This window comes from Sarcophilus harrisii, chromosome 3, assembly GCF_902635505.1.
Source record: "Sarcophilus harrisii chromosome 3, mSarHar1.11, whole genome shotgun sequence".
Taxonomy (NCBI): domain Eukaryota; kingdom Metazoa; phylum Chordata; class Mammalia; order Dasyuromorphia; family Dasyuridae; genus Sarcophilus; species Sarcophilus harrisii.
In genome coordinates, this window is record NC_045428.1 from 396,540,742 (window position 1) to 396,553,986 (window position 13,245).

General features: G+C 32.3%; 1 protein-coding gene across 2 annotated transcripts in view; it reads right to left on the reverse strand.

Moving 5' to 3' along the window:
• Positions 1 to 13,245, reverse strand: part of MTX2 (metaxin 2) — an 87,739-nt gene that overhangs the window by 49,018 nt on the left and 25,476 nt on the right. For both annotated transcript variants that reach the window (XM_012544837.3, XM_031960419.1), the window contains exons 2-3: positions 5,360 to 5,407; positions 4,325 to 4,371 (exon numbers count right to left, since the gene is read on the reverse strand). In XM_012544837.3, the coding sequence (XP_012400291.1) occupies positions 4,325 to 4,371; positions 5,360 to 5,407 (95 nt within the window). The remainder of the gene's footprint in view (positions 1 to 4,324; positions 4,372 to 5,359; positions 5,408 to 13,245) is intronic.

Below are 13,245 nucleotides of genomic sequence, written 5' to 3' on the forward strand. Positions count from 1 at the left end.
TGGGAAGACTGAAGAAAAGAGTCAGGGAAGAAATGGGTAACTCGGGAAAAAATTAATTTCAATAGTTCCTTTTTACTTTCAGAAAGTTATATCAAATTTTATTAATATTTTAATGTAATGTTATTAGCTCCTACTATTAAATATATTAATTTACATTAAAAAGTGATGGCAGGCCCACTTCTAGCCCTAGTTATATATACAAACCCCTGTAATTCCTGTGAAAAGTCTTGCTTAAAGTAGGAAAGTACCTGACCAATGTATGTCAGGAAATTTGAAAAATATTTCCCCAGGAACTTTTCAGTAGTCTCCTGAGTTCTTCTGAACATCACAGCACAAGTTCAGATGACTAACAAATACATGTTTTAAATCATTTCTGTAAAGGTTATTGTTGATTTCTACAAACTCCTTTCCTAAAATGTTGAATTTTTTTCTCTTCATATGAATGTGCAAGGATGACAATTCTATAACTGAGAATCTGTTTGACTTGCCTAAGAATATCAATCTAACCAGTGAGTATCAGTCAAGAAATGATCAGTGATTAAAATAAAAGCAACCAATAATGGTGAACCATTAGAATACAACCATTTCATCACCAATTAATGTGTCAACAAAAAGGCACATTTTCCTGAAAGGAAAAAAGCAAGACTCAGCTATTTCTTTATCGGCAGGTCTGACATGTTCATGTTCATGGCCCTGCATTAATAGGACCTATAAAAATGCTGACTTTTTATTTAAACGATTCAACTGATTAACATAAGGTAAAGAATTAGTTCTTGTTGACATTTTCCTTTCCTTTTAGAAGAATATTTTTTCAAAAAGTATGAAGGAAAAGGAAGCTAAGTGGGACGTCAGCTTATTTCCTTTCTAAACTTAAATATTCACCAAAGAAAAGTTTTTCACTCCACACAGTATTCTAGTAATAAGCATTATAAAATTTTTAAATATCTTAATTATATTGTTGGTTTTTTTAATAGTCAGGCATTTTGAACAAGCCTCTTATATTCTATGTTCAAATCCTTTTGAATATTATTCTTCAGAATTTGTTCAAGTGAATTTCCAGTTTTAAAAAATTAATAATGAAGATATCTTAAAATACTATTTTCATCCCACCATAATTTATAAGGCACATAAACAATTTTTTCTGTTCAATAAAAGCTATATAAAAACTATATAATGTTACTTTCATTTTTTTTATATTTTTAAAGAGCACTCTTCCTTATGATTTAATCTGAACCTCTTAACAATCCTTGTGAGACAGGTGGAATCAGTATGCCTATTTGACAGATGAGGAAAATGAAGGACATTATACTAAATACTTTTCCAGTAAAAAAAAATTCCACTAAATAAAGAACATAAAACAGTTAACAGTATTTTCTTGAAAGTCAAAAATTAACGTTCACTATCAGTTAAAATATCCAAAGATTTCTTATAGTTTAAAAAAAAATTAGTGTAGCATACACTTTCACATTTATGAATATATATGAACGAATTAATAGGAGACTAAGAAATATAGAAAAAATAGGAGACTAAGAAAAATAATAGGAGACATTATTTTCATAAACAGATATTGCTTATCCTTCTGGCTTCTACCTTTGGCCTATCTATCCCACTATATACTTCTGTGAAAATATAAGGAGAATAAGGAAGAAAAACAGCAACTCAATTATGTCCATTTTTTGCCCCAAAGGGCTTCCTGGCATTTATGAAACTCACTACTTTGAAAAAAAAAAAAAAAAGCCTTCTGAGTATACAGCAAACATCTTTAAAAATTTAGTTTTATTCAAGTAACCCTTTAAAAGTTATTTATTTATACACTGTTCTAAATCAACAGGTTTAGGCTAATAAAAGATGATTTTTAAAAATAAATATTAACACCACCATGCATTTAAACTTCTTTAAAGTTTTCAAGATGTTTTCTTCATAACAATTTTGTGAAGCAGATAATATCAGTTTTAGTATAACCATTTTGCAGTACTAAAGTTCAGAGAGAAAAAAATATTTTTTTTTCTGAGATATGACTAAAAGTCAGTTTTTTTGGTAGCAAGCCAGGACTAAGAAAATAGGGTCTACTTAATTTTCATTATCAAAAACATTTTTCTCCAAAGTCAAAAAAAAAAAAAAAAAAGTGTGTGTGTGTGTGTGTATCTATGTTTATGCATGTATGTATATCTATGTCTCTCCTTCCCTCCTTCCCTCTCCTTTCCTTCCTTTTCCCCCTCCTACTTCCCTCCACTGACCAAAGGAACCAACAATTCTAAGACACTAAATACATGGCTATTAAAATCAATACACAAGATTATTTTTTAGTTATAATAGTATCACATACACAGAGGGGAGATATGTGGAAAGAACATGAGTCAGTAGATACCAAATTCCCTTTAAAGTGAAATGATAAAAATTACTTTAATCATTAAAGATCTGACCACTTCAATTTTACAGGTAGAATAAATACCAAGTCTATGTAGTAAGTGGAATTTAAATTTCCTGATGGTTAAATAGGCAGACTATTAAAAATTAGATACCTAATAGTTTGTTATCTTTTAGAAAATAATCAGGAATTTTTATAGATACCTGTCATTGTTTTGATCAGTTTTGCACATCACAAGTGAGTCACTTTACTCATTCTTCTAAATCAATCCTGTTCTACTTTACAGAAGAAAATTACTCCATGAAGTTTAAATCAGATATCTGCAAAAGTCACATTTATAGTCATGGCTACTATCAGCTGTCAAGCCAAAGAATATTGAAGAAAAACAAGAATTTTTAATATATTCTAGTTAATTTATCATCTAAGTGACACGTGTAGGATAACAAAATTAAAATGGTAAAATGGTTAAGTAAAATTCTACATTTAAAGAGTAACCTTTTTTCTTGTTTGGTTTTAAATCAAAACTGAACTGATTTTTTTTTTTTTTTAAAGGAGCAAGCCCAGTGATCAAATGAATGGCTGGATAAAGTCAACACTAAGATGAAGTCATGAACCATTCAGCAAAAATGCTCATTTCTTTCCATTTCAAAGGATTATTTAAAACATGTAACAATATGGGTGGACACTGCCATCTTGGGACTTTTCTAAATAAACAGAGACTTAACTCATTTATTTCAACATAAAATACCTTTTTTTGATAAAACGTACCACAGCATTTTCCAAGATGTTACTCTTTATCTAAAATAGTCATTCTTTTTAAACATGAAAAATAAAAAGTATAATGTTAGACTAATCAACAACTTTCTGTTTTCAGGTATCAGTCAAGATATAAGTGTGATGGAAACAAAGTTATAAAACCCTCAATAGAAGCATATGTAGACTTTATGAACATGATATTGTAACTGAAATCTTGTTAGTTAAGAAGATGGAATATGAAGTGCTGGTTTTAAATGAGAATACATTACAAACAGCTGATTAAGAAAATCTACTCATCCAAAAAATTACATATGCAAGAAAAATTAATTAATTAGCATATCATTACATAAAAGAATGCAATCTTTTAAATTAAAGAATTATATAACACTAAACACACATACACGTGCCCAATACAGTTGGACTTTTTTATTTTCTAAAGAATATTTCTATCTGAAATTTCTCATATTTTTACATTAGCTTTTAGTCATCTTTACTTTCTGAAAATAGTTTCCTTTGATTTTAAATTACTTAATTCAACTAAATGGGACTGATCCTAAAAACAAAATACTGCGATTTGTATTAGCTAAAATACTCTTGTGAAAAACTCATTCCTCCCCTAAAAGTTTTTTGTAAAAGTACACAATGTCAGTATACGAACAATTTCAAAAGTACAGTTTGAGAATTATACAATGATCTTTTCCAATACAATTCTGATATCCATCAATCTGTGATCGATGTGTACATAACAAACAGTTACAAATGAATAAAGTTTCTTTGAGATGTTTCAAGCTAGATTAAAAACAGAACAAACATGAAAATATTTAAAATGAGATGTCTAAACTATTATCCACACATATTTTAATCTTTATATTACTATACGAAAAGATGAATACTATGCACTTGCCCTTTCATTACTGTCACCCTCCAATTTAAACAAAAAAGGAAAAATTATAGTCTAAAAACAGGATTTATATACTAAAAATATCATGAAGGTCAAAATTTTAAGTTGACAAATATTTCTTTAAATAAAAAAAATTAAAATTTAAAAGTCTGTTTAATAGAACTGCACCAACAAGGCAGTATTATATAACTATAACAAATTATACTGGGAATTTACTATATAGTGCTAGAGTATTTTTAAAAAATTCATTCCAACCAAGAAAAATTTAACATCTCCATTTAAAACAAATCTTTATTTACCTGAACAGCAAGAGAAGAAGCATTATCAGAAAGCAAAATTTGTTCCCCTGTAAAAAGAAAATGAAAGGATATCCATTTTAAAAATGTACCTTCTAAACTGCTAAAATAGTCATTTTTTATAAAAATTAATTTTAGCCTCAAAAAATTACACATCAATGTCATTATATAATTACAACAGAACTATTATGTAATGATGGTTTTCAGCTGTATTACCTATGTATGAATGTAAAACAAGAGCTTTCCTCTAGAATTGCTTTATCATTTATCTTATCAAATTCATATGTACATAACAAATATATATATACATAATTAAAAATCCTTTCAAAAAATATTTGTTTTAAATTTTTTTGGATAATTCCTTTTTTTTACCCTATCAAAATTAAGTAAAATAAGTATCTGCTCACAACTCCTCTAGTTAAAAGTAAAAGCATTCAGAATCCTATAAAACCAGCTTGCAGTTAATATTGCACAGTGTGTCTAGGTCTGTCACACAAAAGAAAGATGACAAGTTCGCTGCAATAAAAATTCCATGCTTAGAAGACTAGGGCCGCTGCCTATTAGTCTTCATTACTTTGCAGTCTTCTGACAACTGTAGCAGGCTGCTGAGCCCCAAATGGGGTCCATAATGTGATCTGATGATATATGAAGAGCTGCTAAAGGGAGCCTGAACCATCCTAGCCTATACATTTTAACAGTTCCTTTTTACTGAGAGCCCACTTTACCACAAGACTTCAAAAATCTGCTGCCTCAGCTATTGGTGCAGTAAATCTGCCAACAGTGCCTGCTATCACATCATTTTACGCTGCCTACAGCAGCCAATATAATGAGTCAATAATAAACCAAGGACCTCATAGGCCATGAATACTTGGTTTATGTTGGCAAATGTAAGTTTAACTAAAACTTACTCATAAGACAAATATAAAGGTATCCCTCTCTTAATGTTCTGTTTCTCTTTGATTAATCGTACTGAATGAGGTTTCTTTTAAACATATTTTAATAGGAAGTCATTACTAATTGTAGAAATAAAGCATTCACCTTTCAGTTGCTGATAAAGTGTAGCATCTTCAGGCCAAGGTTCTGTAGCTGTAGGGGGAAAAAAAGTTGGAATTATACACACAGGAAAACAAATAGTCCTTAAACCAAATTAATGAATGGATATTTGCCCATAACAGAGGCAGTTGCCAAGGTTACTGTAAATATGGCAAACTTTCATTACATTGCATTCCAGATGATAAGGTGGGATGCATAAAGATGCATGGTGAGGAGAATGGAGGAAAAGAAGAGTTTTATTGTGTCCTTAAAAATTAATGTAAAATTTTAGACCTTACAATGCATGCCATCATCCTCAAAAATCATGTTTTTTTCAACATAATCAAATCCACATGAAAGGCACAAATGCCATCTTATGTTACATATTTTTCTCATTGTCCCTAGCCAGTATTATATTAAAATAGGGTCCTTTTATACTATTCTAGAACATACCACTGCCCTCCCAGCCCACAAAAACAAGCTAAGACAAGCAAAGCAAGAAGACGAAGAAACATGCATGTAAGCACAAAGTAAAACACAACTAGTCAAAATATTTAAGTCTGAATTCAACCTTAGCCTAACTTCTTTTCTGATAATTTCTTGTAGCTAAATTAGCATTAAAAGTTCACTGAATCCAGAAAATTGGGCACATACATGATGATTTGATCAATTAAATATTATAGATTATTTGCTGATATTGCTATTAAGACACTAACTTAAAATTTTCAGTTCTGATTATAACTAGCTAAAATAACCACTGTTAGCAAAAGAATTTTCTTAGGCTATAATACTTCAAATGTATATCAATGAGCAAATTATTACTATTATGTGCTAGTCTTGAAAAACATATCATTAAATTTTGATTGTTATTCAATCCTGATTTTTCTTGGGAAATATTACATAAGAGTCATTCTTAAAAGCCTGATTTAAGATTTATGACAAAAGTAAACCTCTCTAGAAACAAAAAAGAAAAATTACAAATTTAGCTAGATAAGGCTTCAGAATTTAAAAAAAAAAAACGGAGAAATGTTATTATAATATCATTGCTTTGCTAGGGAATTGAAGGTTAATTTTCAAAATAACTAACTTATAGGTCAAGTATAAAACTCAAATAATTATAAAATAAAGTTCACATTGTGGTTTTAGGTGTGTGTTTATGTGGCGTGGGGGGGAGCAAGTAGGACCTTAATCTATTGATTTCACTAATATAAGAAATTCCTAATGAAAAAAATGCCCTCTCCCAATGCAGGTGGGTACTTGTTTTTCAACATTGACTGAGTGGGGAGTGAAAAAGAAAGGAAGTAACTGTCTGGGGTCAGAGAGTTCAAATCAAATATTGGACTGGAGCGTTAAGAGTATGCTCTTACAGACTGAGGCCAGATCTCTATCCACACTACTTATTGCTTCTCCTACTTATATGCATAGATTATTAGCCTAAATATTATACTTACTATCTAAATATTAACCAAAATATTATACAAAATGTTTATAACAGCTGCTATTTTGTTTCATATACACTTAGACATATGGGTATATAAATATGGGTAATTTTTAAAGATGATACTTCATTTTACAACCCACTCATAAAAATTCTTATGTAAAAATCCTAAATATAAAATTCCAAAAACTAAATGTTTGCAGGTTATCATAAAATTTTTAAATCACTAAAACTTCAATTAACCAGAAGGCCATAACTCTGCTGAATTGTTTTTGAGCTGTTTTCATGTATAGCCTAACTACCAGCTCTACTGCTCAGTAAACTTCATCAGCCTACCATTACATTTAGGATCAAATATAAAGTCCTGTTTGGAAATTTAATACTTTCCCACCACTACCTCTTACTACTTTTCCCAGTGTCCTCACACATTTCAGAGTCTTCCTGCACTCTACTTGCTAGGTTCCTAGTATGCTAGCTTTTACATATACACCTGCCCACTATCATGCCTTTGCCCTAGTTTCTATACCTCAAATTCTCTCCCATCCTCTCCAACACCTCAGAATTCCTGGACATCTTCAATACTCAAGTCAGCTCCAGAAAGCTTTTCCCAGTGATTCTCCCATCCAACTAATTCAGCAGCTAGTACCATCTCTCCAAAGTTATTTTGTATGTATTTTTTATGTTTCTTCTATACATCTATTTTATGTATATATGCTAAAACCCATTAGGATGTTCTTTGAAAACATGAACTTATTTCATTTATGTCTTTATGTCCCTCATGTTCCACATTTTACCTAGAACACAGTAGGTGCTGCTTAAACACTTCCTAACTGATTCAACGCAACTAATATTCATTAATCATCTATTATGTACAAGGCAGATGCCACATAATAGATATGCCTCCAAAAATAAATAAATAAAATCCCTATTCCCAAGGAATTTTTCATCTTGGGGGAGCTACAACATGTCCTTATCTGAGTATCATGTCAGGATTATTCAAGATGGGAGGAGAGAGAACTACTGCCTTTCTCCCTCAGAGTCGGGGAAAAATGACAAACAGCACATGACAGCTAATATACATGTATAGGCTTAGACAAGCCTGTGCCTGATCTTAGGGTCCCTGAAAACTTGCTTCTGTTTTATTTCTTTTCTAACTAGTGCTGTCCAAAAATGAGGGCTAAAATAGATGTGGCCCCTGTGACAATCTTATGAGTATGAGAAATCAGAGGTCCCAGGTCCTTCACTAAAGCTGCCAGGTGGCAAGGGGAACTCCTGCAGAGCCACAGATAAATGGAACACGGTAAATTACAGTCTAACTTGGCAAAAGACAGGGACCTAGAGCCTGTTATTTGAATACTAGCACTGAGGAGGTGGTGGTAGTTGTTCTAGGTACTGAAATATAAAAAGCCTATTTAGCAGATCCACAGACTTGTTTGTATTCTTAAGTTTAGATCTCCTAAGAACAAATGTTGTTTCTGTTTTAAGTTTCCAATAATAGGTGCCCATTACTCTTTGTGTTTAGCATTTCTCTTGAACAGAGAAAACAAAAAGCTAACTTACAACGGATTCCTGTTGTACATTATTACACCTTTCTTTGTTGGAGGGGAGACATTATAAGACATAAGCCAAGACTTTCTTCCAAAGGCCCCAAAGTTGGGAGTAGGTAGGGGGTGGTAAAAACAGCAACAACAAAAACCACTCAAAAGGGAAGAAAGGGCTTTACTACTTTTATCAAACCAAGAACTCCCTGGACTGAACCCAGGATGCACCTATGTGAGTACAGAACAGAGGAGTTCCTTAGTAAAGACAGACAGGATGCGGTGCCCAGCAATGGTTACAATGATTATAAAATACAAAGGGATATTGTATTAGAAAAGTTTTCACTTGAAAAAGCATCTCAAAAACATTCAGGAAAACAAATGTTTTCAACTTCATTAGTGCTTCCAAATTCTCCAAAAGGTAGAAAAAAATAAAAAGGAGAACTGTATTGTTAAGAAAGTTACTAATTTTTTTAATACTAAGAAGAAAACAAAAAAGCTTAAGAGAATATACTAACAAGAATTTTACATTGATAAACTTTTTTTAAAAGAATCTCAACAATTCAGAGGTTTGTATATAATCCCATTTTTTCATATATTTAAAAACATGTTTGTTGATGATTGTTACAGTAAAAATTAATTTTTAATTCTATTCTAGAACTGATTTACTTACAGGAAAGAATTTATTACTAGACCAGAAATGAAGGAACCCTAAGAGAAAGCAACCACTACTTCCAAAAATTTATGTCAGAGAGAAAAAGGAAAGTTGGACACAATTTGATGAGTAGTCTAGATTTTGTGAAAGCAAACTATAAAGGATTAAAAAAAAAAAAAAAAAAAACAAACTAGGTAGGATTTCATGGACAAAAGTTCAATATAAAAAGTCAATTCACAAAGAATAGAAAATTCCCCGGGGTGAAATTTTGAAGACATGAAGGGAAACAATGCCAATGAAAAAGAAAAGCTGGAGTTTTTTGAAAAGACTGATATAGATTCACAAGGAACTCTGCGTGCGACTTGAATTTTACAGAAGTTATACTGAGAAAGTGGAAGATAAGTAACAGATGATGAATATAAAAGGAATGATACCATTTAGGCAGATGGATGTAAGGGAGATGGTATAGTATGAGATTGCTAAATCTCAGGATGAGCTGAGTGACAGCCAACAGGGATTTTAGGAGAAATGAGAGCATCACCCAAGAGAGGACCACTGATTGGGGGGGGGGGGGGGGAACAGATGATAACAAACAATGGAGGGAAAACAGAGACAGAGTCAAGAGGAAAGAGTAACATAAAGAATCATGGCCAAAATCCCCTACCAATCTTTTCCACAAAAGTCCAGAATGCCAAATTCTGATCAGGAAATTCAAGAAAAAGTCATACCATGAGTCATTTTTTGTGGCCCAGATTTTCTTCGAAAAACAGAGAAGTCTGCAGATGCTAAGGACAAAATCTGGTCAGAAGCATGCTGCACGAAGCAGAGACACAAAGAAAGCTAAGCCTAGACATCAGAGAAAGAAGTATCCCAGGGAATCCCTGAATTAGCACAAAGTACAGGCAAGTGTGCCATCTGGCAGTTCTGTTGTCCATTACCCAGTTCCAAGTGACAGATGAAGACAGATTGAGGAGAGAACCTGAACTTGGGGTGGTATAACGGAGTAATAGCAATCATGGACACTAGTTGCATACTGAGGAAGGAACAAATTCAGAAGCAAAAAGTAGCTATGTGGCTAGTCAGTTTTAGACTAAAGCCCAGGCTGAATGAAGCCTGCAAGAGAATAACAAGGACAAGCATCCCAGACCAAAAGGATCTTGCAGTTCAGTTACTATATCTGCAGTCTCCCAGGAGGTCCTGAAAGAGGCTGATTTCAATAGCAATCTATCAAAACTTCCAACCAGAGACAACAAAAAGATACAAGTATAAGCCAGTGAGTTTAAATTATAAGGATATCCTGCACTGCTCATTAAAGAAACAGTAAACATCTAGAAAGAAATGATCATTACAAAGAGCCAGCATGATTTCCTCAAGAACAGTTCCTGCCACATTAATAATCTTATTTTCTATTTTGATAGGATTCCTTAACTAGTGAACACAAGGAAATTTTGAAAATAAGAGTTTTACCTAGACTTCAGCAAAGCATTTGAGAAAGTATTTCATGTGACTATTGTGGAAAAGATGGAGAAATATAGTCAAAAAGACAATACAACCAGATCAATTTGAATCACAATTCTTTGTTGTTCAGAGTCAACTTTAAGAGGCCTCTAGAGCATTCAAGATCCTAGGGATTTGTGCTTGGTCTAATGCTGTTGACCACATTTACTAAATGACATGGATAATGTCATAGAAAGTACTTTCATTAAATCTGCAGAAAACACCAAGATGAAAAGAATAACTAACATAGTATACAACAAGATTTTTTTTTTTTTTAAAGATCCTTACAGGAAAAGAACTAAAAACAAAGTAAATTCCATCAAATGATGAATGGATAAACTATGCTGCAAACATATAGAGGAATGTTACTGTCCTTTAAAAAATTATGAAGGGGGGAGGAGAGGTAACTAGGTGGCACAGTAGATAGAGTACCAGCCCTGAAGTCAGGAAGACCTGAGTTCAAATTTGATCTTAGACATTTAACACTCCCTGGCTATATAACCCCAATTGCCTCAGCAAAAAAGGAAATGAAGCTGAGTATTATGAAATTATGAAAATTAGGCTGAGCCCAAGTAAGTGATATAAGAACATATACCTTTTTTTCTTTGTGAATGTCAGAGACAATGGGTATAAAACAATTCATATAATGATAGACTTCTGATGTATTGGTTAGTTTTACTAAATTTTCCCCCAATTTATTTATTTATTTAGTAATAGCTTTTTATTTTCAAAATATATGCAAAGATCATTTTCAACATTCATCTTTGCAAAACCTTGTGTTCCAATTTTTTTCTCCTTCTCTTCCCCCTTCTCCTAAACATCAAGTAATTCAATTTCTTAAACATGTGCAATTCTTCTATACATATTTCCACAAATATCATGCTACAAAAAAAAAATCAGAACAAAAAAAAAGAATGTAAATGAGTAAGAAAACAAAATGCAAGCATAAACATATAAATATGTTTATACATATTGAATTTAACATATTTAACATATATTGGATGGTTTGCCATGGGGGGGAGGGAGGAGGGAGGAAGGGAGGAAGAGGAGGAAATATGAAACACAAGGCTATGCAAGGGTCAATGTTGTCAAATTATCCATGCATATATTTTGAAAATAAAAAGCTTTTAAAAAAAGAAGGAAAAAGCATGTCCATCAGAATTGATCATCGCATATTCTTTTTGTTGCTGTTTTACTAAACTTCTTATTCTCTTTTTTGCTATTTATTTTGAGATGGTTATTTGAGAAATATAAGTGATATAAAAACAAAAACCACTGAAATTGAAAAAAAAAAAAAGATCTGTACAGACTAGAGACCATTGGGTTGAAACTAGTAAGATGAAATTCAACAAAGATAAATGAAAACTTTAATAATTTAAGAAAGGTAGGAATTGAAAGGCAACAGGTTTGTCTGAAAAAGACCTGGGGACTTTAGTAAACTGAAAGGCTAATATGAACCAACAAGGTGACAGGTAACTGAAAAAGCTAGTACTGTGGGCTATGTTCAGGAATAAAGGGATATAGTCCTTAGACTATATGTGGAATATTATATTTAGTTTTGAGTATCATATTATAAGAGAGCCTGATAAATTGGAGAGCATCCAAAACAAGATAAGCAAGAAGATGAAGAGTCTTTAAATTAATAAGGAACAGTTGAAAGAGGTAGAAATAGAAATGTTTAGTCTCATGACTTTTCTGTACTTACTTTTCTGTAAGGATTTTCAGGGCTTTTGTGAAATAGAAGGATTCAATTTGTTCTGTTTGGCTTCAAAAACTGTTGAAGACCCCAAGCCCATCATCTTTATTTTCTTCCTGTGCTGCCTGGGAAACTAACTATCCCAAATTTAATGCAACTTAACAAACACTTCTTAACCACCTACTAAGTGCAAGGTATAATTCTTGGTACTGGAAATCAAGTTTTGTTTTGTTTTTTATTTTGGGAGGGTATGAGGGGAGAGGGGGGGGGGGGGCAGACCTGTAAATTTATTAGTATAGAAAATTCTTACAGAGGAAATTCCCTCTATTAATGCAAATCAGTAACTGTTCTCTAACTTATAGTCTTACAGTTCCCTGGGGCACTAATAAGTCATTTGTCCAAGGTCAAACAACCAGTATATATCAGAAGTTAGTTGTGAATTCAGGTTTTACAGTTCTGTACCAGTTAAAACAAAGTATCTCTGATGGAAAGATGGAAATACAGAAACAACAATCTATAAGATAATAAATCCTAATTTGGCATTTGCGATCATCAGTTAAAGACCACCAAACAGATATTCAAAGACTGAAAACTAATAAATCTACATTGCATTCAAAGAATAGACCAATTTAAGTAATTTGTCAGTAATATCTAGCCATTTCATCTGAACTATACCTTAACAAGAATTACTTCAACACCACAAATGGGGATTATTGGACAAGTAAGCTATCCAGCTTCTCGCCAAAAGAACTCATGTGACAGGAAATTCACATTTCACTTTTGAACAGCTCTCAGCTCTAAGGTTTTTCACACAGGAAGATTAAATTTGCCCCTCTCCAGCTTTTACAAATCACGTTGTAGGACCAAGCAAAACAAGTCTAATAATCTGCCACAAAACAGTCTTTTAAATATTTATAGTCTGCTATAAATAGTCAGTACTCACTCTAGCTTTCTCTTCTTCAGGCTAAAACATTGCCAGTTCCTACAGCCCTACTCAATATTCTGGCTCTTAAGCCCCCACCAATGCATTTCTATTTATATAACCAAGTATTCTCAATGCTGATATCT